This window comes from Pholis gunnellus, assembly GCF_910591455.1.
Source record: "Pholis gunnellus genome assembly, chromosome: 3".
Lineage (NCBI taxonomy): Eukaryota > Metazoa > Chordata > Actinopteri > Perciformes > Pholidae > Pholis > Pholis gunnellus.
The window spans coordinates 9,637,007-9,664,947 of NC_136529.1; the positions used below are offsets into that span (position 1 = coordinate 9,637,007).

At 43.3% G+C, this 27,941-nt stretch overlaps 1 protein-coding gene across 1 annotated transcript; it reads left to right on the forward strand.

Moving 5' to 3' along the window:
• Positions 1-201: 201 nt before the first annotated feature.
• snta1 (syntrophin, alpha 1) lies at positions 202-27,939 on the forward strand. Its single transcript, XM_079156601.1, has 8 exons — positions 202-496; positions 6,457-6,642; positions 22,512-22,707; positions 23,000-23,189; positions 23,490-23,620; positions 24,029-24,225; positions 25,707-25,894; positions 26,352-27,939. The coding sequence occupies exons 1-8, from the start codon at positions 214-216 to the stop codon at positions 26,442-26,444; spliced, it is 1,464 nt and encodes a 487-aa protein (XP_079012727.1). The 5' UTR covers positions 202-213; the 3' UTR covers positions 26,445-27,939.
• The last annotated feature ends 2 nt before the right edge of the window (positions 27,940-27,941 follow it).

A 27,941-nucleotide genomic window follows, 5' to 3' on the forward strand; every position in this document is an offset into this window, starting at 1 on the left:
GTCAACACCGTTGCTAATCGTATCACCCTCAATTAACTTTACTTCTTACTGCTGGATAAACCTCTTTGGAGTGGGACAAAGTCAGGGAAGAGAGAATATATGTGTGTGTGTGTGTGTGTGTGTGTGTGCGTTCCCCTTACTCCATCCCTCCACCCCCCTATCTCTTTACAGGACTGCCAGCCCGTCTCGAGTTATTCCAGGAATGCGTTGAACATGGCTGCCGCGATGAAGGCGCAGAAAACGGGACTGCTGGAACTCCGAGTGACCGTGGACCGCTGGATCCGGGTGTTGGCCACTCTTACCGAGGACACGCTCACGGTTAACCCCGGGGAGGGCGTCGAGGAGCCCGCCAAGCCCAGCCCGAGTCCCGCCGGCGCGATCAACGGAGACCCCCCGAACCTAAGCTCGTCCCCGGTCCCAGAAACCATCACCAACGTGAAGCGCACCGTGCGAGTTACCAAGCAAGATGTTGGAGGACTCGGAATCAGTATCAAAGGTAAGACACTTTAAAATAAAACCTATCCAAGCAGCTAACTCCACAAACGGCGAGTCAGCGTCAGTTAGCACAAGTTACCGCTAGTTAGGAGTTTGAGTGCAGTTTGACAACGACGGCGAAAACACGACCGTCGCCTGTTAACGTTAGCTAACTTCAGACTGACCGTGGAGCTAAACCCCACATACGTGCGATACATTTCACGCGTCTGTGCCGTTTAGTCAAGACAAATATCTGACTCGTATGTTAGCTCAGCCTTAAGACAATTCAGGGCTGTTGTTTGCGCTGAGAAAAGTTGACAGCTGTGATTATCTCACGCTGTGACTCACCTGAACGGGGAATCATTTCAAGAGTCACCGCCGGAGATGGCATTTCAGCTGCTGTGGTGTAACGTCGGGTTTGGTCTTTGACAGCGTGGCTCCGCACACACACACACAAACTAACAGAGAGTAATGTTGAAGTTGATAAAAGACCGAAGCTAACTCCCAACAGCGGTCCCAAGACAAACACACATCAACTGCTTTGTGTTATAACACTATAGTTTACATTTTCAGCCACATTTCTTAAGGGTGCATACTTATTAAGCACTATATGAAAGTATAGTCACGGAAAAAAATAGAAAATACATCACTGTTTTTACAGAATATAAACTATTTCGGTTGCTTATTAACTTAGTCAATGAGCACAGATACCCACACTGCCGCTGCGTCACAGTCACACCAGCATTGCTTCTATTGCCTCTCAATGGGAAAAGGTGGCGACCTCTCCATACAAGCCAGGCTTACATACCTGCGCTGTGTACTGTTCAGCGGCAGATTAAAGCCTTTTCCTTCGACTTGCAGCAACAGGCTGCTATCTCAGTGAAAATCTACGCGTGAGGAAGACTAGGAGGGCTGAGCACGGGGAGCCATGTGAATAGATACAAAAGATAAAATGGACAGCACAGTGATGACGCAGTCTGAGCAATATAGTCTAACATTCTAGTATTGGCAGGTTATCACTTGCCTTGCACACAGTCCATTTGATGGACATCCTTGAACTAGCACCGATGTCATTTTGCAAAGATGGTGACATGTTAATTTGTACCCCCCCCCCCCCCACACACACACACACACACACACACACACACTCTCTCCCACTGCTGCCGCCAACAACAACAACAACAACAAAGCCAGCCCCTAATGACATAAATGTAACGTCCATCTCTGTGGAAACGGGTGGCTTTTGAAAATCAGACAGCATGTTATTAAAACAAAATCATTGCTGGCACCCTGCTGGCTTGACATTGTTGTGATGCCCGTTGTTCAAAGGCAGTGAAGAAGAGAGAGGGGTCTAGCAGAGGGAAAGAAAAAGAGGAAGGCAAAGGCACCAACAAAACAAGAAAAATATGAAGAAAAATGAACTTGATGCAAGCCAGCAAGAGGTCAAATGAGTAGAAAGGAAGACAAAATAAAATAATGAACGGAGTAATAAATAGTACAGTGTCAAAGAGAAACGGGGTGAAGCAAATGAAAGAACAGGGCAAAGTTGTGGGCTAGCTGACACCACATTGTGAACAGCTGAGAGGAGCTACCCGCACGCAGCAAGCAGTTGTCATTGGCCAAAGATGAAAGCTATGTGGCTGGGAATGGACCACTCCACTCGTGTTAATTTTAGGGAGCCCACCCCCAACGTGCAGAAAAAGCATGGAGGCAGTCGACCCCTCCCCTCACATGTCTAAATTTAAGAGGAGAGGCCAGGAAGTGAGGCTCCAGATCTCTGTAGACAGGCCCACTGGTGAGAGTGAAGAAGAGCTGGGTGTAACGCTTTGGTGTGAGTTTGGTGGGTTGTATCGCAGCAACAGTACCCCCAGAACAGGATTTGGATTAAATAGCTTCCCTCACATTGTTTAAATTATCCCAGTGTGTTTTTTGTTTTCTAAATTTCAAATAGGTGTGACGTAATGACTTCAAGTTCAAATCAATGCTACGGTTTTTAGGCCAAACATTATGAGACAACATTTGGTGCATTGTTATGTAACAAATCTATTATTAAAAAAGCTATTCTCTCCCTAAGTGGCTCTGCGCGCTCATCAGGAATACTTAACCACCGCATTTTGAAGGTTTGTGGTAGGTCTTTTGTTTTTTTCTGGTGTTTGTTCCAGCGCTCATTAGCCCTATACACGCATATCAGCTGATGAAGTGTGTTGAAGTAAAGTGCTGATCGTGCTGAATTCTTTGAAAGGAGCGTTATCACAACAAACCCATCGTTAGAACAGAGTTACCTAATTAGGTACATGTCAGGGTACCGTCCATTTACCTGTCACGGGGAGCTCCGGTGGCTCCACCCCTCCCCCGCCCGCCACCAGCTGCTGTCAGGCGGAGTGACGGGCTGCCCAGCTGGAGGGTGCTGAACTGTGTTTGACACGAAAAAAGGCAGGGATGGGCAGGCAACATGGGTGGATTCAGGGCTGTGTAGGAGTGGCAGACGTGTTGACCGTGTTTTTTCCTACAATGTGTCAACAATGTTTATCCAGCTGCCTTGTTAGTACACGGTGTTTGAAGTAAACCTGAAGGTATGCCAAGAGAGCAAGACAACTAGAAAGGACATATATAGGTGGAAAAGGAAGTACTGTGTGCAGTACTTGTCACTGGTGTTGGCCCTCTTTGGCAAAGCAGTAAAAAGTAATTTAGTCTCCTTATTGATTCAATTATCTCCTATCTATGTGTCATGTTGGTGCCAATGTCGTCCTCTCATCACTTTGACACCAATGTCACCATCGTCCTTTCAAATGACAAGACCGCTCTTTGGCCCGCTTGTCCGACCATTCACTTTAAACAGATCCTTTACATCAACTTCCACCGTTCATCGGTTTGCTACATGAGATATTAGCATGTCGTGTTTTAATGGACATGTTCCTTCACTGGCACTGACTGTTCGAGTCGGGCAAGACCCCACATCTACCCTGCATTTGTGAGCCTCACTTACTGTTGTAGTTGGATTAACAGCCCAGCAGCAATGTACTGTAGTGTGTGCTGTAGTTTTTACTACAGATACTTTGTGTAATTCACTACAGTGTCTATGGTAGTGCATATTCATGAGCAAAGATAATATGAAGGTTTGAGACGCACATACTGATCAGGGAATACGTGCACATGTGTCGGTCTGTTTACCGCTTGAGTTTGAAAGTCTCTTTTGCTGACCTACTGGGAGATGATTTGCTCCAAAATGCCTGCATGTCGTCACTGCATACGTCTACTTTATCCTCAGTAATGTAACTGTTCCTCAGGGTGCTCCGTGTTGACAGTATGTGGCCAAATCAGCAAACTTCAGTTTTCCTCACAGCTGCTTATGCCTGTGTGGAATGTGTGATTTATCACACATAAAAACAAAACGTTTTGGACTTTGCTTGTTTCACAGGAGTAATTGCTGCTTCAGGATTTCAGAGAGCGCTGATCAGACCAACAGTTCCTCCGCAAAACAATTCCACAGAAAGTTCACAGTAGTAGAGTTGCAATTACTCCCCGAGGGGGTTGTAAATAAATACAGTCTATCGCTTCTTCCTACAGAGCCAAATAGTTAAGCGCTCCTTATGAAGCGAACAAAACAATCTCCCTTTGTTACAAAGCATTCTACAACGTAACAAGGCAACCTTATTTCTACAGCACATATAGTATAATCTAGTGCTTTACCTAAGATATAGTGACGACAACAACAACAGACCAACAAATAACTTAATAACAACCACTAACATCTGGCTTTTGCCTTCAGTGGGAAAGGTTACAATCAGCATTTATTCCAGAGAAAAAGGACTCTGCAGTGGTCACAGCTATTTATCGGCTAACAATCACCAAGTCTGGTTGGAGATACAAAAAAAACAAGAAGTTACCATCGTAACGCTTTCACTGTTTATTAATCCTGTTTCTAGTGCCGTCCTCAAAAAAACGAAACAGAAAGGCCAGTTGCTCCAAATAGGGAAGGGAGTCTTTTGCTTATTTTCATCGTGTTTTAACCGTTTAAGAAAAAGATTTACCCACAAAAGATTATGTGGGTAAAAGGGTATAAAAGTCAAGAAAAGAAAAGCCTAAAAATCAATGGTAAACAGATATTTGTTAGCTTTGGCTAACAACGAGTGAATTAAAATGGTCTTACATCCGCTAACTTGAGCCCCTAAGTAGGGATTGCTCTATCCAAATGGAAGCTTCCTCACAAACCACTAGGCCTCAGAATATGAAGGGAAATGTAGTTCATAGGATTGGTTAGCGGTGTTCTGGCTAGCGCTGCCCCATAGTCGATTAGTCAACTAATCGGTTGTTTTGGTATTATTTCTTCTGTCGATTAGTCGTTTTTTATGTTTTTGCTATGCTGAATCACTTTTTGGTGCTTTTGTGTGATTCTTTGTGGATAAAGTCAGTTTTACAGAACTTTAAACCAACTAATCGATTAGTGTCGGTCGACTCAGGATGTCTTTGGCAGAGGACCGCCCCAGCTGTGGCAAAAACGCTGTGCTCATTCCTTTTTGGTCCTTCTGCAGGTTCATCCATGCCGAGCAGTCAGAATCGCATCTAGGTCCCTCTAGAGGGTTTCAGTTAGGCATGGCTAAACCTCTCTCCCTCACTGATTAGCAGTATTCAGTTTGGAGTTTCATATCAGGTTCCTCTCGAGTGCTGAGCAGTTTCCAAAAATTGCTCTTTTATAGTAATTCAGTTCCCGTCCGACCGTTCCAGCTAACTGTATGCTACGTTATTTGAACAGAGTCCGAATATTGGTGCTTGACAGATTGCAGTGAAGTGTGCAATGTACGGACTACTGTCCATTGCAAGACATGTTCTTTTCCTTTTGCACTGTGCAGAACTTTATATGTTCGTATTCATCGTGGGACATTCTGCAAATCGCCCTCATGTCCCTGTGCCAAATGCCAGTACATTTACTGTATTTAATGATTCAAAACTGTTATTCAAGTTCATGATTTTTGTAGTTATTCTGATTCAAGTTTTGACGACAGATATATTGGTGACCACCAACATTGCTGAAAGGTCCCTTTCACCTCATCTCCACTTTAAAAACAACATCTGATGTCACAGAGCGGTGGAGTAGCTGGTAAATCCCTCTTTCTCTAACCTGATCAGCATAGTGACTGCCATGAATAATAGGAGTGTGTGGTTTTTTAAAAAAAAGAGTGTAATGAAAAAATGTATGAAGAGCACCAGGCAGTGGCCTCCAAAAGAAGATACATGAGTCAAATCCAAAGTAATCACCCGGAGGAAGCAACCTGTGGAAGATGTATTTCAAATTAATTAAACGTAATCCTCTTTCAGATCATTTCTCAGCAGCCTGAAGGCCGGAGTCCAACTGCCGGCTGACATTAATGGCGATATTTTTTATGGAGAGTGGAAGCCCACGGCAAAAGGCAGATCCATCAGCTTACCAGCTGACCTTCATGTAACGAGAGAGAGAGGGAGAGAGAGAGAGAGGGAGAGAGAGGGAGAGAGAGGGAGAGATGGGAAACTGCGGAAGTTAGTATGACGGGGTAATCGCTGCTGTCGGTGTTTGTCCTCAGACGCTCTCTGTAGTATCTATGACATGCAGTTACTGGACAACATGCACTGTATCTTTACATTCAATTAAGCTGGTATCTTTGTCTTGGGTTTCACTGTCGGTTATTATTTCTGCTGTCGTCTTCTTCGCTGCGAGTTGGAAACTCTGCACCGTCTAGTCTGAAGTTGGCATTTCATACAAACATCATGCCATGTTCCATTTTCTTTGTGAGTGAACCACAGATCTTAGCATAAGCACTTGCACTTTGCATGGGTTGTGCAAGTAGAAAATAACTTAATTCCCAGCTGCTCTGGTAAAGCTGATGAGGGGTCAATAGCTGAGGTTTAGGGTTGCACTTTTGCAAACGTGAATGTATGTATAATGTGCAGCTAAAGCAGCGGGTTCCTGGAAAAAAAATGTTTTTTTTCCCCCCTCTTGTCATGCAGGTGGGAAGGAGAACAAGATGCCAATCCTCATCTCCAAGATCTTCAAAGGCCTGGCCGCTGACCAGACTGAGGCGCTCTATGTCGGTGACGCCATATTGTCCGTCAACGGTTATGACTTACGGGAGGCCACTCACGACGAGGCTGTGCAGGCTCTGAAGAAAACTGGCAAAGAAGTCATCCTTGAAGGTAACATCAAACCCAGAATCTGTTCCGTCTTTCTCATGATGGAGCATTTCTGCTGTCCTTTCTATTTTGTCCCTGCTTTGCCGTTAAAACGGTAAACGGTGAAATGTAACAGGAATCTAGGAGCTAACTTTAAGATGCACTTGGAAAATATGTCACAACTATCTCTTGTTGCATGACAAAGAAGTCCTTCATATTTCTGAAACAATACACTCCTCAGAGAGTGAAAGAACTAAATCCTCGACTTTCATGAAAAAGTAGCACTTCCCCGTTGACGCTCCACTGCTCCAAATAGATACACGGGTGGAAACTTTTGAGACCTTGATATGTTTTCGCTGCGTTTCTCCAGCACTTGGGGTTGATTTCTCCTTGAGGGCCATACATGATGAGCAGAGAGACGATCTGTTAAATCGGAACTTTGATCAGACTTCCTCGGAAGTATCAAAATAATGAGTTGAACTGAAACGGCAAGAGGAAACTCCAAATTTGCCAATATTGTTGTGGCTCTCACATCTGAGCATCTCGGCATGCTAATGAGCAGCCTTCCCAAACCATCAAACACTGTTGACACTGACAGAAAGCACTTTGTTGCTGTTCATGTCTGATCTGAGTTCTGCTGCTGTGCATAGGAAGGTTCACTGTGGAGTCAGCAGGTGTTTGCGGGCGTTTTTCTTCCCTCATGCTAATGCACTGTACCTCTCTGTCCTTCCCTGTCTCGCTCTTACGGTTTCGTCATTTGCTGGACTTGTTTGTGTTTGCACAATTGTCTAAAAGCATTAGTCCACCATCAGGTGTGAAACAACATGGCTAATCTGAGATGCGGTCTCGAGCTGTGAGGACAGAATAAAGGGGATTAAATACAATCTTTCGTCTTGCCAAGTGATTGCGTCACAGGAATTCTGCCTCTCCCACCCAAGCTCACTTCAAGTCTCTGGGTTGAATCGCAAAAATGTGCTCGTTCCAAATGCACAGCGTCTAAAGGCGAAGATGTTTTATACAGGATGTTGCTATTCAAAAAGAATATGCTCCCATCAAGAAGCATAAAAGTTGACACTTTGGAGCCTTTGCTTTTATTATTCGTTCTACTGATCGCTACGCTCTCTTCATCTTTTAAGAGAGCGCTCACCCACAGAGTCCAAACAGAGGCTGACAGTCATGTTCAGCGATGTGAGCCGAGCTGAGTTCAGACCCCTATGTGCTCTCAACGTATGCTTCCAATTGAAAAGCTTGTATGTCCAAAAAGTCTCTTTAGCAGCTGAGAGAAACAAACCCTAACACTTACGTATACTTTAAAAGACAGGTTCAGTAAACTTCAATGAGAATGAGTCGTGAAACATGACATAAACTTTCCGTTTGAGAGGATGGATTAAAAGGAAGGAACACTAAAACCGGCGTTGCCATGTGACAGCGTTTTCTGTGGGTTAGCTGGCGCAGTGGGCTGGCATCAGTAACTTCAGTCGGCGGAGCAGACACAGCGAGAGCTACAGCCGGGGGAAATCATTGCAAATCCCCCTGCCTTGCTTGTCCACAGTCAGGCAGAAAAGTGTTGATATCAGACGGCTCAACCAGCGCTGCTCTGTGATCCGTCGTGTCAGGAATCATTTCATGGGTTTCCCTTCCCCCTGAGGACCTGATAGTGAGGAAACGAAAGAGGCTTGAAGGCTCACTGAGGGGAGAAGGTTACGTGCGTGTGTGTGTGTGTGTGTGTGTGTGTGTGTGTGTGTGTGTGTGTGTGTGTGTGTGTGTGTGTGTGTGTGTGTGTGAGAGTATATTTTGATATCCTTAGATGTCTGTGCGTCTCTGACCCGGCGACTGCAGGATTGCAGGACGCATATATCTGTAGTGAGAAGCTTTGGGGTATTTTAAGGGAATAAAGGAAGTAAAGAATTTAAACTTTTTGGTCAACACTGGAGGGCTATGAGCTTTTCCAGCTGCAGTTTTTTTTTTACGATTTAGATTTTTCTGTCAAGACTATTTGTGCATCACACAAATACTTCTGAGTTCATTTGACATGAAGTTCGAGTCCAAAGTTTATTTTGGTTTTGGCAGTTTATCAAGATACTCAGAAACACATTCAGAAACGAGCTCCTTCTTGGCACCTCCTCAGTGTTAAAGGTCGGGTAACAGTCTTCCTTACATGTGCACAGCAACAAAACGAGCCGCCACAGACGTGCTCACAGACGGCCTTGACTCAGATCAAGGAGGAACTGCCTCCATCACATTCAAACATCTGGAATACAGTAATACTTAAATATGTCGGATAAGCACTTTCACAACATTCAAGAGAGTTACAAGAGAAGCCCGATCACGCATTCTGAGCTTGTGACTCTTTTGGAAGTCGAGAAGAAGAAGGAATATTTTGGACAGCCTGTATTAAACAGATTCCTGCCCACTTAGATCAGTGCAGCTGTTGCTGCAGCACATGCGAGGCGTCGACGCCGAGCTCTGCCTCATAGCTTTAGCGGTACAATCGAGGGGAAGGATGTTTCCAAGGACGCTGTGTATTTCTGTCAGTGAGTGTGTGTACTGGCTGAAAGGTTGACTTCAAAGTTGTCTATGTGCATGAGATGAAAACAATGGACTGGTTTTGAGAAGGGTAAAGAGTTGTTAGCTGCGCAGATGTGACACAGCTTGGAAGAGTTTTAGCACTCCATACATTTTTCATAAATCGTATGTGTGCGTAGTCAATCCGTCTGTTTGAAAGATAGAAAATAGCCTTTCTAAATGTTTCCAATAGGATGCCCTCTGCTAGCCTCCCTCTGTGTTCCTGTTGCACGTCTCATCTGAATGCTGATGGAATAATCAATGTGTGTCTGCGAGAGAGGAACAGTGAACTCCTGAGAGGGTCAGATAAATAGAACGGACCCGATGAAACCACAGAACCACAGGTGCCTTCATTTCCGCCCTGCGGCATTTACAGCCTGACTGTGTGTGTGTGTGTGTGTGTGTTTGGGCGTATGAGCACATGTCTGTGTGTTTTTTTTTAGTCTGCTGCAAGTGTGTGTGTGTGTTTCTGTGTGTACATGGGAGGAGAGAAAGGAAGTGGATGATGAGGAGAGGATTATAGGTCACCTCGATATTTTCCCGGTCAGGCGCACACACACTTTATTATCACACCTGAATGTGCCGCTATTGTGTAGTCGCGGGTTCATACGGGCTGCTGTCACAATAGATTGGGAGATTTCTACATCACTTTTTGCGAAAGGTTAACCGTGAGAACAATTAAACAATGCTTCACGGAGCAAAGAAAAAAAAAAAAAAAAGAAGAAATTCAAATTGAGAATGAAAGTGGGACAGAAATAAAAGAGACTGAAGACCGATGAAGCAGCTGTTCAGGGATTGGATGAGCTACAGAATGTAGCGCTGGTCTCTGAACTGCCCCACTCTGTCTCCGTTTTAATTTGGATTCTACTCTCACTGAAAATACATCCATCATTGCCCCCAGCCTGCCAGCCGAGGCAAGGCATGTACCAGAGACACGCACCAAGTCAGTCGGCTACACAACCACACACTACACATACTCACATGCATGGTGTAGAGCAGAGAGGGATAAATGGGCCACTGAAGACAGGTCAGGGCACCGAGGTAAGTGTGAATGTGAGGGGGGGGGGGGGTGGCGGTAGAGTGTGTGTGCATGTGGGTTTGTTCACAGGGAGCAGGCGTGTGTGTGTGTGTGTGTGTGTGCGAGTGCTGTTCATGTATGTAGGAGTCAAAGTGCTGGTACATTATGTTTCGTAGCGCAGGGGAAGAATGTAACGTTCTAACGGTTGAGCTGGTGAGGCCTGTTGTGAGACCAATAGTCTGGACCATTGGCCGTTCAGAGCTGTTGTACAACTACCTCATTCATGTACCAGTTTGGGTTACTGGCAGCATACTTGACCCTCTAGTTCAGTGGCTAAAGGCCGCGGTTTGTTCGGAACAAACTAGATTGTCCAACATGTCGTCAGACCACGTCTGAATGCACAAAGTGTTGAGCAATTCCAATCTCCCACACTCAAAACCTGCCACCATAGAGAGGGGTGAGACGGGGATAACATCGCACAGTCCTGGACAGCATCTCCTCGAATGCACTAAGATTGTATCCGAATACGTTATTCAGGAAATCACAAGGGTGCCCTGGAAACAGATATTTCTACAACCCAACGTTGTGTGTTGTTTTCGGGATGAAAACAACAACGCGATTGACATGTCTGTGCATCCGTTCTATTTCTTAGAGTTGATTCATATCATTCTGGATGGCCACAAGATAAAAAATGCCCGTTCTGTTTACAACGTAGGACTAGTCGCCCCCTCCGAGTCAGCGCACAGCTGACAGCTGTCTGAGACTGGGGGCCTGCCCATTTTTTACGACGACCCATCATTCTGAAACCCCAATGGTCTCAAAAAAATGTCCCGTTTGCAAAACAATTTGTTGTACTATTAAAAGGTTTTGGCCTCGGTTTGACTATTTCATGTGGTCAGGTCCATTTCTATACTTGTGAGGGTAGTATAGGAGGAGAATTTACTTGGATACCCGGGGGGGGGGGGGGGGGGGCATCATTTTCTGTGTGTCTGTGCGCGAGGCTCAGTGCACACACACATGGATTAAGTAAGCTTAGATATGGAAGCTCTACATTGTCTAGAACCTTTATCAGGACATGTCTTGTTAGCTGTATCAAGTCTCCTGATTTTTGTTATCCCCATTGGGCTGTTGGCCAATGTGCATTATGCAAGCATGACCTGTTGAGCAACTTTGTACAAAGTCCAATGTGTTTGGGGAAAGGTATGTCACATTTAAAGCAAAACAACATATATATATATATATATATATATATAGCAGTTTAGTAAAGATATGTGAATGAGTAAATTAAAGATTTGGCTCATTGCCGTTAGCGCCGCAATGAAGCAAAAACATTTAATCTGCTGACACATTAAATATCATTGTCTAATATGTGCAGAACTTTTTGCTTGATGCAGTTATAATTTAACCTATCTTTTTTTTTTCTAACTGTGTTTGAAAGATTAAGTGTTAATCACGCAGATGCAATGTAATTCTATAGAAACACTGGTCATCCTGTGTGGCATAGAACAGGTGATTCAAATCAAGAAGCTCACATGGCAATCACCATGGACGTAGACATAGAGTACATAGAATTTGTCTCCAGAACATACAGTATTTGTTAATTTAAAATGTTTTAAAATGTTTAAATGTTTGTTTTTCTACTTTTCCTTTTGAATCTATGACTTTCTACTTTACTGATTCAGATATTGTAGACATATGGACATTAAAAGCCATTTGGCAACAAACTCCTGCTCTATGTGATCTGTTTCTTTGTTCATGTTGATTGCTCAGTGATTTGAAACACCTGCTCTACACACTATATATGTCACTCAATATGGCCTGTCAGGGTTTCTTTTACATCAAGCCTTTCACGCAGGCTGTGTTTTCAGGTTTCATCGCAGCTTTTGATTTGAAGTCACAGCGGTTGCACTTTTGTATTTAATAAATGTGACTATGTTACATCGACTGCATCGTTCCTCTGGAAGTGCGTCAATACTTCTTTAAAACGGCCAGAATGTGAAAATTCAATATGCACAAGTAGGAGTGTGTTTCAGGCTGAGGAGAGATTAGATTTGAAGAGGTTCATTTGTGTCTGTGATGAGCATTAGCTGAAGGATGCTTTGTCAGCGCTCTCACCAAGAGCTAACCCCAAACCTAATCTCTCTCTCTTTGTGACACACACACACACACGCATGCATACCCACCCACCCCTCGTGCTCCTCTCTGCATCAAATACTGTGTTTGTATCGCATGCAATACAGACGAGTTGTGTGATCTGCACCTCTTTGCTGTTCAACTGTAGATATCGACCACGTGGTAGTTTTGGTTTTGTAGGTAGCCGCTGAAGATCATGTTCATAAATTGACATGAATATAGTCTGGGTTATTAATACAAGGGCAGCCCTTTGGAAGAGTGCAGACCAGCAGTTTGAGTTACAGTTTGCTTTGAGGGCTAAAACATCATATCTACAAATCAAGCTCTCCAAGGACGTGCGTGAATACCACCCGTCAAAAGAAGAGACCTACCATATAGCAAGGCCAGCAGAGATATATATATATATATATATATATATATATATATATGTGTGTATGTACTCCAGCCCTATCTTCCTGCACTGATTCAAGTCTGGTTAAGTGAGTGATTTATGGAATGGAATGACTTTTGTAGTAAAGTTTAAAGCTCCTCACAGCGTTCGACTGGCTAAGACAGTCTGTACCGTTCATTCTTTGTCTAAAATGTATTCTTTACAAGTTCTGATACTGAAGCAGCGTAAGCGTCAGTCATGTTCACACATGGTGTAAGATGTGAATAGACCGGGTCGTGTATGCAATTTGAATTTGTACACAGACACACTACTTCTACCAGTACCGCTGACTCGGGAGAGTGGCCCCGTGTCTACTTATTGGACCGTGCCAGACAGGTAGCCAGGGAGGCAAGTGAGATTTTCCCAATTCACAGTTTTCAAAACTGCAAAGTCTCGGGTGGTATCTTTGGGCCAAGCCGCCTCAAACCCAGTCAGCGACGTGAGAGTTGGTGTTTCCGTGCAGCAGCATCTCCCTGTATGTTTGGTTGCGCTTACCAGTAGCCTCATTTCTCCAGGAGTTCATGGCCGCTTCTGAGAAATATCCACCAAAAAAAGACTAATTTCTAAAAGCCGCTTTACACTGTGCGAGAATTTTTGCCGTCAATCCAGAACCCGTGGGAGATGTCCACAGACGGCTAAATGTGAGCTTGGGTGACTGTCAGAAATGTAGGGCTTTTTTTCTTTACATATTTGTAGTTCAGCGCTCAGTCATCCCTTAATCGGACATTCCTCAATTTAATATCCGTTTGACGCGGCTCGAAACCAAGATTTTATTAGACCTATAAACCCACGCGATCATTGTTGTCGCTCACTCTATAGGCGACCTTAAACATTACAAGATCTATTGTTCTTGGTACATGATCGTTGGCTCTTGTGTTGGATTCCTGTCTTTTTCTCTTCTCAGTCTGACCTGCAGAATGAATTCATTTCTCTCACTGTGCTCTAACATTGCTTGGATAGCTCGTCATGCCGGATTGGTACAGTCACTGGCGTGTCTATGGTGGCTCTGTCTATTTCACATTCCTGGCTTTGCTGTGGTTTTAATGAAATATGTCTTTAAAAAAAAAAACACGTGCACGATAGTGTCCATTAGAAAATGTTGCAGCAGTATCTCATAACTAGAAGACCAATTTAGAGTTATAGATTGGACAAACCCCTTTTTTTAAATTTTTTTTTTCTTGTCTTTTTCTCAATTTGACCTGCCAGTCAAATGTAATTGCTGGTTGAGAAGTACATCTGCATGTGGCAATGGTCCAGTGTGGACCCTGTGAAATGAAACACGGATGTTTTTCTGATTAGCCTGTGCACTATTAATCAACACATGGTCGACTTGTCTGTGATCGGATTCTCAACTAGATTCCGTTCGCTCAAAATTCATACTTGATGAATGAAAGGATGTCAGTGGAAATATAAAAGTATGAACCCTACCAGTGTTGACGCTGGAGCCGTACAGATATGCCAGTGACACGCATGTACTTATCCCCTAATTAAAACTTTCTGACTCGCGCTCCTGCGACAGTATAATTATTACTTTGAAAATAAACCTTTCCCTTGTAGCCTGACTGAATTCCTCCACTTTCCTACTACCTATTGGATCTTTGTTCTCAGGGCTTCTCTTCAGCTCCAATAGATAAAAGTGAATTATTTAACTATAAAGGGATCAAGGCCTTCTTTTTAATTTCAAGATGTATCATTATCTAGATGTAGAATTGTTTTGTAGAGCAAGTCCATGCAGTCGGATTTTAAGTGTCGACTAAATTTAAATTCTATTCAATTTGGTCTTCCAGTTAACCTTCACTGATCCAGAACGGTCTCGTTTAGAGCGTACACGTCTTTTTGCTGTTTTCTGTTTGTGTGAGATCAGTGAAGTTGTCTGTGAAACTGAGTGACGGGAGAGGAGTTTGTGAAAAGAAAATAATGTCGTTTTTACATGTTCCAGTGGCTGAACATTTGGCGCCAGCACATGAGTGTGTGGTGTATCTCCAGTGGTGGAGCGCCAGTAGGACATGTGGCTCCTTGTGTTTTCTTTACACTGACCTAGATACGTTGGTGTCGTGGCCCTTCTTTTCCTGGTTTAAAAACCTTCGATTTAGGATTCCTACGTATCCACCACATCTAGGTCTTCAAGCAGATGTGGTGCTGATACTGAACGTATTTGGCACCTTTCAGAGAAACAAATCCCACCCAGCTGGTGCTCCAATTCTTTCAGGTAAACAATCACAAATGTAGCCATCGCTCAGGGAAGTCAAACTTATTTTTGCCTTTTTGCTGCAAGTTATTTGGAGAAGAATCCTCAGTAGTGGCACTTATATAGAATATTGTTGTATCGTGCCAGTATCCTTTTTCTGTCCACTAGCTTCTTTCTTGTGGAGTGTTTGTGTGTGGAAAAAGTGACGTCAGCACGCAGTATCATGTGCTTTGTTGTCATGAAAAGCAAATGAATATGAATACAGCTTTTGCAATGTTGCAAACTGGTTGCCACTGTATATTACTCTCTCGAAAACGTTGGATAGAAACGGCTGAGAAGGAGCAAAAAAAGTCACTTTTCAGTGTGTGAATTTAAATGAATCGTCATGATACATAATCGTAGATTAATTCATGTGCACGTCTTCTCCTGCAGTCTGGGTTGCACTGTATTTTCTGTGATTCCGTCCTGAATGTCTCTGTGCAGTGAAACCTCAAACCCTCTGCACACAAAGCGTGGTTCCTTTTTCCTTTAGAGCTGCTGGCCCGTGAGGACATTGTGCTTGGACTCGGCGAGGGAATGGATTAAGTCGCAATAACAAAGCTTTATTAAAGCACAACTCTCTGTAAGGCCCTCTCTCCCTCTGTGGCGTCAAGTTTGCTTAACAGTCCCCCCTCTGAACCCCGCTGCCCTGGTTCGGGGCCCCTGATAAATTGGTGGCCCGGTCTTTGTGCCACTCTCTCACTTCATTCCAGGCTCAGTCTCCACTGAACCATCTCACAGCTTTGTGCAGCATGTGCATGTAGGGGATGGGAGGGGGTGTAAGAGGCATGGGAGGGTGAGTATGCAGCCATTATTTAGATAAATACATATATACACAAAGAAATTAACATAAAAAAAGATGTGTGAAGGACTTTTTCGCAATAAAAAAACTGCTGATGTAGCAGCCAGCTCTAAATGTATTAGACTTTTACTCCTGAAGATTTCAGATCCACTTGCACATAATATCCCACTAGCTTTACTCATCATTCTACTGTATATCATGTAACTTTGCAGTGACATCTATGAACTATTTCAGTTTTCTTCCAAAGACGGCCGCTATTTTTTAAATTGGGAATCTCATGTTAACGGCTTTCATTTCTCTCATTACGAAGAAAACAAACTGGAAATGAGGATCATGAGTCAGCACAGCAAGTTACCGCTTTGAATCACGCCGAGCAAATATAACCTATGAATGGAAAATGTAGTTTCTTTGTGTCGACGCAGGAAACAGGTCTCCAGACACACACACACACACAAAAAAAACCCTGAAGTTGTAAGTGGAAATGTCTGCCTCTCAACCACCCTTTCACTCTGTTCTTGTCCTCCGCCAGATCCTGCTCAAGTTTCCTTCACTTTTACTTTGTTGAATTAGGATAATTAACTCTCCTGACACACTATGCAAAGTCATCAAATATGTGCTCTGGCAGTATGTGAATTAGTCTCGAAGTCTGATCCGGTGTGTTCTGCCCTCTCAGCCTCTCTGGTACCGTACCTTACACCCCACCAATGTGGGCATTTATCCATGATTTTAATGAGATGGGCTAAAGGAACAATGAACTTCTCTAAATCATTCAGAACAGCAGAAATCTTCGGCTGAATGGCGCCGCCACAAAGAGACACGCATTAATTAGCGAACACATAACCCAGCCTTTATTAACTGTACATGAGATCACAGACGTACACTTTCTTTTTTTTTTTTTTTATCCCTACATGTACACACATGCCCCAAAACAGACATAAACACCACCGGAGGGTTCGGTAAGTCAGAGTAGAAAGCATGCATTTCTCTGTGCTATAGAGGCTGACTGACAATACATTTGTGAGACTGATGTGGATATTAATAAACCTGATTTGGTTTGTAACATAAACAAACATTGACAAACATAAGAGTCGCTTAAAGCTGCTTCGATCAGTATGTTGTAGTCAGTACTGCAAAGTTTATTATTGGCCAACAATTGCTGATAACATTGTCCATGCTGTTGTATCTGTCGGGATCTACACACTCCTTTTTTTTCGTGCATAAATTTGTTTACAAAATCTATAATATACAACATTTAATAATAATAATCTCATTTCTAATATTTAGTGGCGTCTTCTTTTACACCATCTCGTTTATGACTGGCTGACTTTGTAAGTGGGCTCACTGGACTTTGTTTTTCTTTTGCCTCGCCTGACCCCAATGTACTCCATGAAGACAGCGAGTGTTCCCGTTGTTTATGATGTTGTTTTGGACATCTTTCCTCGTTGGTGGTGTAACATCGGGACATTCTTCGTCTGACATGGTTTACAGAGCCAACAGCATGCTTCTGAGGTCGCTGACTGGCCAATGACATTCCTGCTGCTCCCACGGTAACCAGTGGCAGGGGGTTATTCAGCTGGAGCGCATTGTTTCGCCAGCGGCACAACGACTGCCAACTACATCAACTTACTGGTTTTCAGAGTAGACACCTGTAGGAGCAATTATTAAACCATCAGAGTGTGTGTGAATGCAGGCTGAGGGTTGGGTTGATGCGGTGTGTATGTCTGTGTGTGTGTGTGTGTGTGTGTGTGTATAAGCCAATCAACACAATAGAGACTACTGGCTAAGCACAGTTTCAAAAATTTCAACTTGTGCTTTTGGCAATTTGAACCACACAGGGGAACTGGAGGAGAAAAAGGTTTCTCAAACCACAGTTAAGTGAATTGTGTCAAAACTGAATTGGCTGAAACTGTCTGGGCAGGATTTGTGAGGTTCAATGTGAAGACTTGAGAAGGAAAAGCTTAGTGGCAGATTCTGCAGAAGAAGCAAAGAGCGCACACACACACACACACACAGCACAAAAGTAGTTTCGCTGGCAGCCAGATAAGCTAAAGTAATAACAGTGCCATCTCAGCTAATTTTAGCTCTGTATTGAATGTGCCGCCACTGGTATTCATGGCGACATTTCTGGCTGAGCTTAACCGTACGTTCGGTCTCTCTGCGTTGCCTGTCTCACTCTTTCTTATTCTCTCAATCTTGTTCTTCCCGTCTCTCTCTTTCCCATGTTGTTCATTCCTCTTCCACCTCCCCCTCGATTCTGCATCCCTCTCTCCTCTCCTTTTCATTCACCACTCTGTTTGAAAGCCATCCCGTCCCATTTGTTATGTGGGGCCACAACTAATGCATGACATTTCTAATCTCCACATCGCGTTTCCGGAAAAAACGTAAAAGCCTCTTTACAAAAGTAAATAAGTAAATTTCTCTTTACACTCGCTATGATTGGTGTTTTTCCCCCAGCCTATTTCATTCTGCAGTTTGTGCAGCATGAAACATAAACTCAGTCTTACATAATAATGAATAATAACCACTGACAAAAAGTAGCACCTAGAACACTCCTTGTTTTTGAGAAACTTTTATTCAAAGCTAGTTGCATGACTGAGACATTCTAATCGTGAACCGATAGCCGTCTCTGAAGTGCCAGTCTTAAACAGGTACAACCTCCAGTTTTGAAAAGTAAAACCAATGCAGAAGTGTCTTAAACTTGCATTCTCTTTGCTGGCCACCAGGGGGCGACTCCTCTGGTTGCAAAAAGAAGTCTTGATTGTATAGAAGTCTATGAGAAAATGACTCGATTATTATCTCAGATAACACTGTGAACATGCGTTTATGGTCTCAATCGCTAGTTTCAAGTCTTCAATACAGCATGATGTTCATTTGGTAAGTTAACCTTACAGCAGGGTATGCTTAAGGGCGTGGCTACCTTGTGATTGACAGGTCGCTACCAGAACCATATACTGCCTGTCGTCCACCAGTCACTCCTCCGCAGTCCAAATATAGTAACTTCCGTTCACTGGCTGCAAAAAAGAAGATGTCGACGACCAAAATCCAATATGGTGATGGCCTAAGGCCGGTCTCAAGACTTGAATAGAACAGTCCACACACCAATGGGTGACATCACAACGACTATGTCCACCTCTTATAAACAGTCTGGGGTCTGTACCTGGACCTTTACCCACAACAGGACTGAATTGAGAAAATCCTGCAGCTCTTTCTTATTCATTATCCACAGGGTTCAGGAGATCTGCTAACATGGCTTCCACTTGAAACAATAATTTAGGAAATCCCATTTCCATTGCCAGTCTTGTGGCCTCGCCTGCCATATTGAGATTGACCACATCAATTGTGAATGGCCTTGGTCCAGCAACAAGGCAGCAGTTGGCGACCCCGTGGTACAAACATCAATGGGTTGGCACGGGAACAAATCGACAGCAGCTAATTTCCATGAAACATTACGTATGCAAGTTGACAGCTACTTCAAAGCGGTAGCTGGTACATATTGGTTGCTCACTGCTTCCGTGTTCCCAGTCGACACATCCCCAATGTGTCTGGTTTTGATTTTTCATGGTACGTTGAGCTGATTCTGCATAGTGTAAGTTAGGCAAGTAGACTTTAGAATTTGCTCGTGGAAACGGGAGAAATAAACTTTTATAGAGCCTTCAAATGCATTCGGCTCATGTTAAGTGGGTGTCATTTAAGTCCATACACATAACGTAATGTTACAGAGGCATAGAACAAAAAACTGTGGTAAAGAAGAGTCTTTCTTACCCTACAGGGATACCTCGAAGGCTGGGTAACGTTTGCAATACCAAAACGATTTCTTTCCCCTGCTACTTTGAAGAATACAAACCCATTTCAGGATTCAACCAACATTTCAGGATTCTTAAATGTTATTTAAACACAAACTGCAATAATAGAAATGTGTCTTAATTACAAACACAGCTTTTAATTAGCAAAACAACCTGTCAGAGAACAAATCAAAAAGAAAGCATAAATCTGAGCATTGCAGCTCGATACCGAGCCGTGGGGATTCCTCACCGTAAATGTGTTTTTGGATATGCATGCGTGTGTGAGCGAGTGTTTGCGTTCAACCCAGACTGTCTGTGTGTGTGTGTTTGTGTGTCGTAAATGTTTGTCTCAGGAAACCATCTTGGTAGACCAGAGAGAGTGAGTGAGAAAAGAGAGACGGGAAGAGACGAGGGCAGAGAGAGAGAGAGTATGTGAAGCAGGCTTTTTCAGTGGTCTTAATCCAAAGTGGAGGGAAAAAGTTGTTCTTCTGCATGATTCTTAATAGATTTCAGAGAAAAAACTTTAACGGCGAGAGATTTTTATCTTACAGATATGGAAACAATCCCCAAACCAAACTGAAAATGGAACCGACCTCATCTCTGAAGACAGGGAAAGATTAGGGACACATTAGAGATCCAGGACAATATTATTGAGAAAGGATAGCTTTCAAAGAAGAAGAGACAAAGAAGACAACATTCTGCTGACTCAGAGGAGCTACACTATGTTTATTGTTTTCAAAATGTAGGTCATTCTCTTTTCTGCAGCAAGTTAAGTCCCCTTCAGACATAAATTGAAATGTTGGCATCAGGTTTGAAATGTTTTTTCTTCTTTTCATGGATGCTGTTTTTGCTGTAACATTTCTGCACCATTTTGAACAGTGCTCACATGTGAGTACATGGAGTTACCTTAAAATGCAACTTTTGACCCTCTCTTTGATCACCGAGTCACCCTGCCACCTCCTGATAGGAGAGAATCCTGAAAGTCTTGAGTGCAATGTGTGTAGTGAAATAAAACCACAAAGGTGAAGGAGCTGCTACACAGTCCTAGATATGATGTAAGGCTTGATGTTTCAACAAAATCATTGTGTGGCTGCCTGCCCGACTGACTGGCGGGCTCTTATTCTGGGAGCGGTGGAAGCCCCCTCTCTCACTATACCGTTGTCCTGTGCTGCGACTCTTCTGCTTGCCCTCTGGCTACATGCCTCTTCTACTGTGCGAGAAGAGCACTTCACACTTCCCCAGTGAAACCAGAGCTCTGCCTGCAGCCGTCAGCCTCATGCCATGTCCTCTGGGCTATTTTTACTCCAGCAGTGGCTACTTCTGCCAAACCCATACCACAGCGTACTGGACTGGAGCTGAGGCCATGTGTGTTTCTCTCTGTGTGTGTGTGTGTGTGTGTAGGTGTGTGTGTGTGTGTGTGTAGGTGTATGTAGGTGTGCGAGTGGGAAAACTGTGAATATAAAAACAGATGTGAGCAGAAAAGAGCTGGGCAATGTTCCAAAACAAAAGACAATGTTATTCTCATGATTATGGGTCTCAATATTACAGTTATTGGATAACGACACAAAAGGCTGTACTTTGAATACCTTGCAAAGGAATTATGGGTCACATTTTGTAATTATGGGCTTAGATATTGAATGTGGTCCTTTTTAAGGTGGAACAAGTATAATATGAAGATCTTGTAAATACTTTGGTAACAATTTGTCTAATTACGCACTACTTATGAAGTAATATAGGACCAGTTATGTGGAAACAAACCAAGAAGAGCAGACATATTCTGTTTACACTTTTTATACAATAAAAATGTAATATCCTAAAAATATATTTTACATTGGAAAAATGGTGTGACCTCTGAAAAGTGTGATTTCTATCCCACAGTGTGGTCATGTGCTCTTAAACCTCCCGTTCCCTGTAGTTATTGTTTTTTTTCCGTCACTCATACGGAGTACAGAACAGTCAATAGTTGCATTGACCGTATTGACAAGCACCACCGTTGACCCGTGGTCGTTATTGGCGATGATGAACTCATTTCAATGAATGACTATTTGTCCCTAAAGGGCAATTGGTTTGCAGCGATGAGACACAAGATTAAACAAAACAACAACCTCAAAACACATGCATGCAGAAAAACAAGTAAAAAATGTTTCCGTTGGATTATAAATGTCATACCACACAGTGCGAGTACAAAGCCGGAGGAGACCACACCCTCTCTGACAACAGCTGGTGCCTAAGACCGGCTCACCCAATACCAGAACGCCCCCAAACAAGAATACATTCAAGAAAAAAAAAAGAGTATATTTACTAAATCACAAAAATCAACTACAGGCAATTAGAGCAAATCATACTTTTTAGGTTTCCGTTTTATGCCTCCACGTCATTATACTTTGGGTCGTCCATTTGTCCGTCCCATTCTCTTGAAAGCGATATCTCAGGAACGCCTTGAGGGAATTTCTTCAAATTTGGCCCAAACCTCTACTTGGAGAGGTTGAACTGATTAGAATTCGGTGGTCAAAGGTCACTGTGACCTCACAAAAATATGTTTTGGGCCATGGCTGAAGAATTCATATGATAATTAGGACATTTTCCACACATAGGATGATGTGGATGTAAAGTGCAACTTGACTGGTTGGCAGAGAGTAATTCTAGTTTTAGGATAGAAGCATAGATTTGCCATGTTAAGAGTGTTTTTTCTTCTTCATGAAAAACCACGATAAGCACTGAAAGCGAAGAAATCTGAACTGGCAGAGAATTTTCTCCAGTTGAATTTCTTTTTCAGGCCGTAAAGTGCTGCTGCAGCTCTCAACTCATCTCCAAACCTGGAGGCTCTGTATTCACATCGCAAATCCTCTCCCTTCTCTGTCCTCGTGTACTTCTTCTGCCTGTCCGCTTAATCTAATTCTCTACTCTCTCTCTCTCGTACTCTCACTCTGTTTCAGTGAAGTACATCAAGGAGATGTCGGCTTTCTTTAAGAACTCGGGGTCCCCCGGGGCCGGCCTCCCCTGGGACTCTCCCCCCTCCACACCTCAGAGGGGCACTGATCTCTCCCCTGCTGAGGTGAAGGAGCCCTGCAGCATCCCGCTGAAGATGTGCCAGGTGTCGCGAAAACAGTGCCCCCCGGACACAGAGAACAGGTACAGCATGCTGGAAGTTTGACGCAATATTTGATCCATACATACATTCTTTCAGAAAAAAAGAAAATCTGACGGATCACAACCGGAAAATAACAAATTGGTTTAGAGAGAATAATGTAAAAGGGACTTCTTTCCCCATCTTCCTCACACATTCTCTTTGTTAATATCTAAAACCTCCTCTTCACCCTGAAGCTTTTCTCTTTGCCTTTTGTCTTCTGTTTCTCTAATGGCTCCTTCTCTCCATTTTCTCGTCCTTGTTTCCCCTCTCTCTCCCTCACATCTCATCTGCCAGGTATTTCGAGGTGATTTCGTCCAGCAGAAGGAACTCAGTGTTCCTGCGGGCTAAAGACCCAGCCATGGCTCAGTCCTGGTACAACGCCATCCAGGCCGGCGCTGCCAGCCTTTTACCACGAGTGAAGGAGGAGATGAAGAGCATGCAACCTGGCACGGAGGTCAAACATCTGGGCTGGATTACAGAGCAGGTATGCAAGAATGCAGATCTACAAACTGCAAGACCTGCCCTGTTTGTTCTATGTGTTTAATGCTTTTCTAATGCTTTTCTGCCTTCTTCATATCGTTCTGGGTTAAAGACACTTTCTAACGCAATAAGGTTCAACCCTATGTTAAAGCGCATGCAGCAGCAACACCCAGATCCTTCATTCATATCAGCAGCCTACTGACGTCCCTGGGCGTTACTGTCAGAAATGTGCCGTGAATGATAATCGTAATGCACCATACGAGTGAGTTTAAATGCTTTCTTCAACTCTGCTGCAAATGTGCAGGTGACCCAGGGTCCAGAGAAACCCGTACTGGCCATGCTGACCGACAGAGACCTGCTCCTGTATCCCTCCTTGCCTGAGAGCAAAGACAGCCTCAGCAGCCCCACAAAGAGTCACCCGCTCATTGCTACCAGGTTCAAACACACAAATGCCTGCATCCACATACAGTACTCGATATTCACTGTCACACTTTGCACACGTAACATGTTTGGCATTTAATAAACGTCTGTCCTCCACCCTCAGCAGCCCGCAAATGACAAAACGGGCCTTTTTGGGCTTGTTTTGGCCCAGTCAGGAGAGCACAAGCTCGCTCTTTCCATAAGTGGACTATTGGACATTTTGCGTCACATTCATTTGGAAAACATGAGTGGAACCAGAGCCTATGACTCATGTGTTTTTCCTTCTCTCCTGTGCACTCCACATCCCACAATTCGACATGCATACCCCTTCATTTGCCCTTTATGGTTCATCCTTTTCTATGAATCTTAATTTCCCTTCTTTCTCGCCCACGTTCCTCTCATGCTCTCTCCTCTCCCGTTCAGACTGGTCCACTCCGGCCCAGGCAAAAGTTCTCCTCTCCTGGACTCTGACCTCTCATTTGGCCTGCGTTCGGGCACTAAGCAAGGCGTGGAGACCCATGTGTTCAGGGTGGACTCTGCCAAGGAGCTGTCCACCTGGACTCATCTGCTGGTGGAGGGTTGCCATAACGCGGCCGAGCTCATCAAGGAGGTCACCGCGGGTACGGATGCAGAGATTTGTTTGACTCCCAGTCCTGGCTTCATTCTGGCTGCACAGTTCCTCAGCCTACGAGTCTGAAAAATTCGAATTTTGTCCTGAATGACGCAACCGAGGTTCAAGGTTTGACTCCCACCAGGGTCACCCTCTTCTCATGGCACTGAGCACAAGTTTCTTTTGATAACTTCACTGTTATGTGACACATCTTGAGAGGCATATCAGGTCTATAATGTCGTGCATAAGAAATAATTGTTGAGGTGTCAGCTATTCTAATTCAGGTTGCAGTTGCTGCCTCTATTAGTAGTTCAAAGTACGGGCCGGATAGTTTACGATGAGTATCAGAAACAAAAGTAAATAATTGAGTCAGCATTAAATGTATTTTAAATAGCACATGTACCAACAGTACTTATGATCAATACAGCCAGACCTTTGTTTCCCTATGAAATCCCCCCCAAAGAGAATGCATGCTGTTACTTTCTGTCCTTTTAAGGCACAATCGATCTAACTATGAATAAAGTGGGAGTCCCTCTCCCACAACACAAACACAACACAGCTGTCACTGTAAAAGTGATTGACAAGTCTTTCACACTGACAAATGCAAGGAAAGTTGTTCAAGATGTGTTTGTCATGCAGGAAAACATGACGATATTTTCAATTCGGATCTGCTGGCAATCAAAAAGTGCTCAAAAAGCTGAAATCTATTTAATCCATACAATTACTGCTCGGGCACAAGACGTGGTTTCTATTCAACAGACACACAAACATCTCACGACATAAAGGAGGCCTGTCTCACAAAGCAGGATTAGGAGATACGGTTAATTGTTTGTTGCACAATGATTTAGGGACTGCAGACTTTAGGCAAACATGTCCTCAATCTCTGGAGATTTCTTCTGGCTGCGTGTTTGTAAAAGACTTGAACTGGGTTTTTAGAAAGGAAAGCTTTTGGTCATCAGATTTATGAAGAGCATGTATATACATGGTGTCTTATAAGCCACGTCTGCACTGACCGCAGCTCTTTTCACTTCCATGATTCAGATTCTGCATTTTAGTCATCAAAGTTTCTTCTGGAAACTTAAGTGAGCCAAACAGGGCAGTGCAGTGCAGTAACGCTGTTACATCGCCCTCTGCTGGTAGCACGAGGTGGTGCAAAAAGCTTCAGCCTAAAACCTAAAATGATCTAATTTTAGAATCTGAATTAGGACGAGTGTTCCATTTAACTCAGGCCTATTATGTTTTTCTTAACAATAACCATTATTTGAATCATACTGTTATCCTTTCAGTCTCACATTCACAGGATACAGCCAAGCATTCTGGGCTCTGTATCAACACTGTTCCACTGAGCTCACAACAAAGATGAGAAAGCAAGAAAAATGCAATATAAATCCAGATTTATTTGACAAGAGCTACAGCCGCGTGCTGTAGAATCATGACATTGCCTTTTGTCCGCTCCTGTGTAAGCCTTGTTGTTCTTTTCTACCCTGGCAGCCTGTAGTTGGAATGGGAAGGAGTGCACCCTGGGAGTCCACATTGATGAGGGTTTCACACTATTCACAGAAGAGATGGGTGTCAGGAAAAGTATTCTGCTTCAGCAGCCCTTCGAGCGCCTAAGAATGTCCTCAGACGATGGGGTCCGCATGATGTTCCTCGACTTTGGAGGCCCAGAGGCCGAGATTGTAAGTTGCTGTTTTCCATTGAACTCGCTCGGTATGCAGCACTTTTAATATAGAAAGATGTCTGAACTTTAGAGCGCTATCACAATGCAGCTGGATTGTTTAAATGATTATACAGACAAAGTGGTTTTGACAAAATAATCTTAAACACACCATCCACTCAGCAGCCTTTTGCAGAGCTTTCAGTCGCATTTCATGGTCCTCGTTGGTGGATGGAGATGGCCAACTCTGACACCATGACATGTGGTTGAAAGCTCCAGGAAGGTCAAGTTGCTTAAATCACAATCACTGACAATTTACTGATGTTGGAAATGTTTTTTTTACAGTATTTAAATACTTACAATTACATTTCAGCTAACCATATTTTCACATTTAGCACTTTTGTTGTCATTTCTTTCTAAATTCTCACTTTTCTTTCTTTCTCTTTCCTATTTCCTCCAAACTCTCTTTTTTTCTTCAGCAACTGGACCTCCATTCTTGCCCCAAGACCATGGTCTTCATCATCCACTCTTTCCTGTCTGCCAAGGTGAAGCGACTGGGCCTCCTGGCATGATAATGGTCAACCATCCGGAACATCAACAATTAGGAATATTCAATAAAACACACAGCCAGAAGACTCTGAAACACCAGAGGATGCAGCCCAGGAAAAGGTGCTGACTTGCCACTTTCTTTCAGCGCTCCTAGGCCTCTAAGAGGCCCATCTCTGGTCAGACACCCGTTGGTCTTTCTAAGGGAATGAATAGAAGACTGCAACGTTGATGGACCTTTGTTGAACTTGTAGTTGTAAGGTAAAGAGAGTTTTCACATTATGGCGCAAGTCAGCAGCCACTTAGGGGATGTGACATCTGTCAAATCCTTTACGGTGGGCCATCAACACTTTAAGATGGCAAACTGTGTGAAATGACAGCCTGCATCTTAACATTTCTAAGCTTGAAGTCCCAACCATTTCATGTTTTTTTGTGCCATTGTTGAGTTTTGTTTTGTTTCATTAGTCACGGCAGGCCTTTGTACTGCGCGTCCTTTCATCTTTCAATCGTTGCTTTATGCGCTGTGAGCAGTCATAACAATACGTTATTTCACAAATGTCCTGATTGATGTTGGACAAACTTTTATTCTTTTCTTTTTTTCTTACAAAGGCAGCTTCAGTGGAGTGACAGAATGACGTGACTGATCACCACATGATCAATAATCTGAACTGAACAATGTACACAATACGATAATAACTATAACCATGTGCTTTATATGTGAATGCTTAAGTTGCCTTTACCCTGAATCTTCATGAAAAAAAGACACGTACTTTTTATTGAGGACAACTTCCAAAATGTCAAATAAAATATCATTTTCATTGCAGCTCAACAACTTCTTATTTTATTCTCCTCTCTGTCTCTCTTCTTCCCCGCTTTAAGTGTGCTCATCCATGGCCTCACAAACAGAAACGACTAACAGAGTATCTTATAAAAAGGCTTTTTTTTTTTAAATAGTGTTTTAGCCTAACCAATAAATTAGATAAAAACGTGTAATTATCCTAACAAGAAAAGACACCTTCCTTGAATCTGGATGGCCTTTCCTTTCACATCAGCCCATGTGAAGTACAAAATAAGAGCCTACCGACGAAGGTCGTTTCATAATCCTGTATTGAAAGAGTGCCGGTCCAGCCGATCTTCTCATCCTGTATGGTTCAACCTTCAAGTACAATACAAAGCACAGAGTTTTATAGGACAGGTTTTTTTGTCCATTTTTGATTTAATCACAAGACAAACGGTCTTCATCAGAAAGCACTGATGGTCCGTTTTCTACACAAATTGTCCACATTTAGAAATGTTCTTTTACCATATAGAGTATGTTGAGTTGTTTACATCATAGAGTGTTTTTTGTATTTCTTATTTGTGTCGACTGAACATCCACAACTTGGGGCCTTCTTTCTGTGTCCAACACTAAACAGACTTGTATTAATATATATTTCAAAACTAAAACCTGTTTGCTTTCAAGAATAAAATGTATTGTATATTCTTATTTAAACTAAGGTGTGCCTTGCAGGGTTGTTTGTATA

Bases quoted from the DNA above. Each gene is read 5' to 3' on its own strand.
- snta1 (XM_079156601.1), top strand. From the start codon at position 214: ATGGCTGCCGCGATGAAGGCGCAGAAAACGGGACTGCTGGAACTCCGA. The intron at 6,643-22,511 runs GTAACATCAAAC...ACTCTGTTTCAG, and splicing joins CAAAGAAGTCATCCTTGAAG to TGAAGTACATCAAGGAGATG. The intron at 25,895-26,351 runs GTAAGTTGCTGT...TTTTTTCTTCAG, and splicing joins GAGGCCCAGAGGCCGAGATT to CAACTGGACCTCCATTCTTG.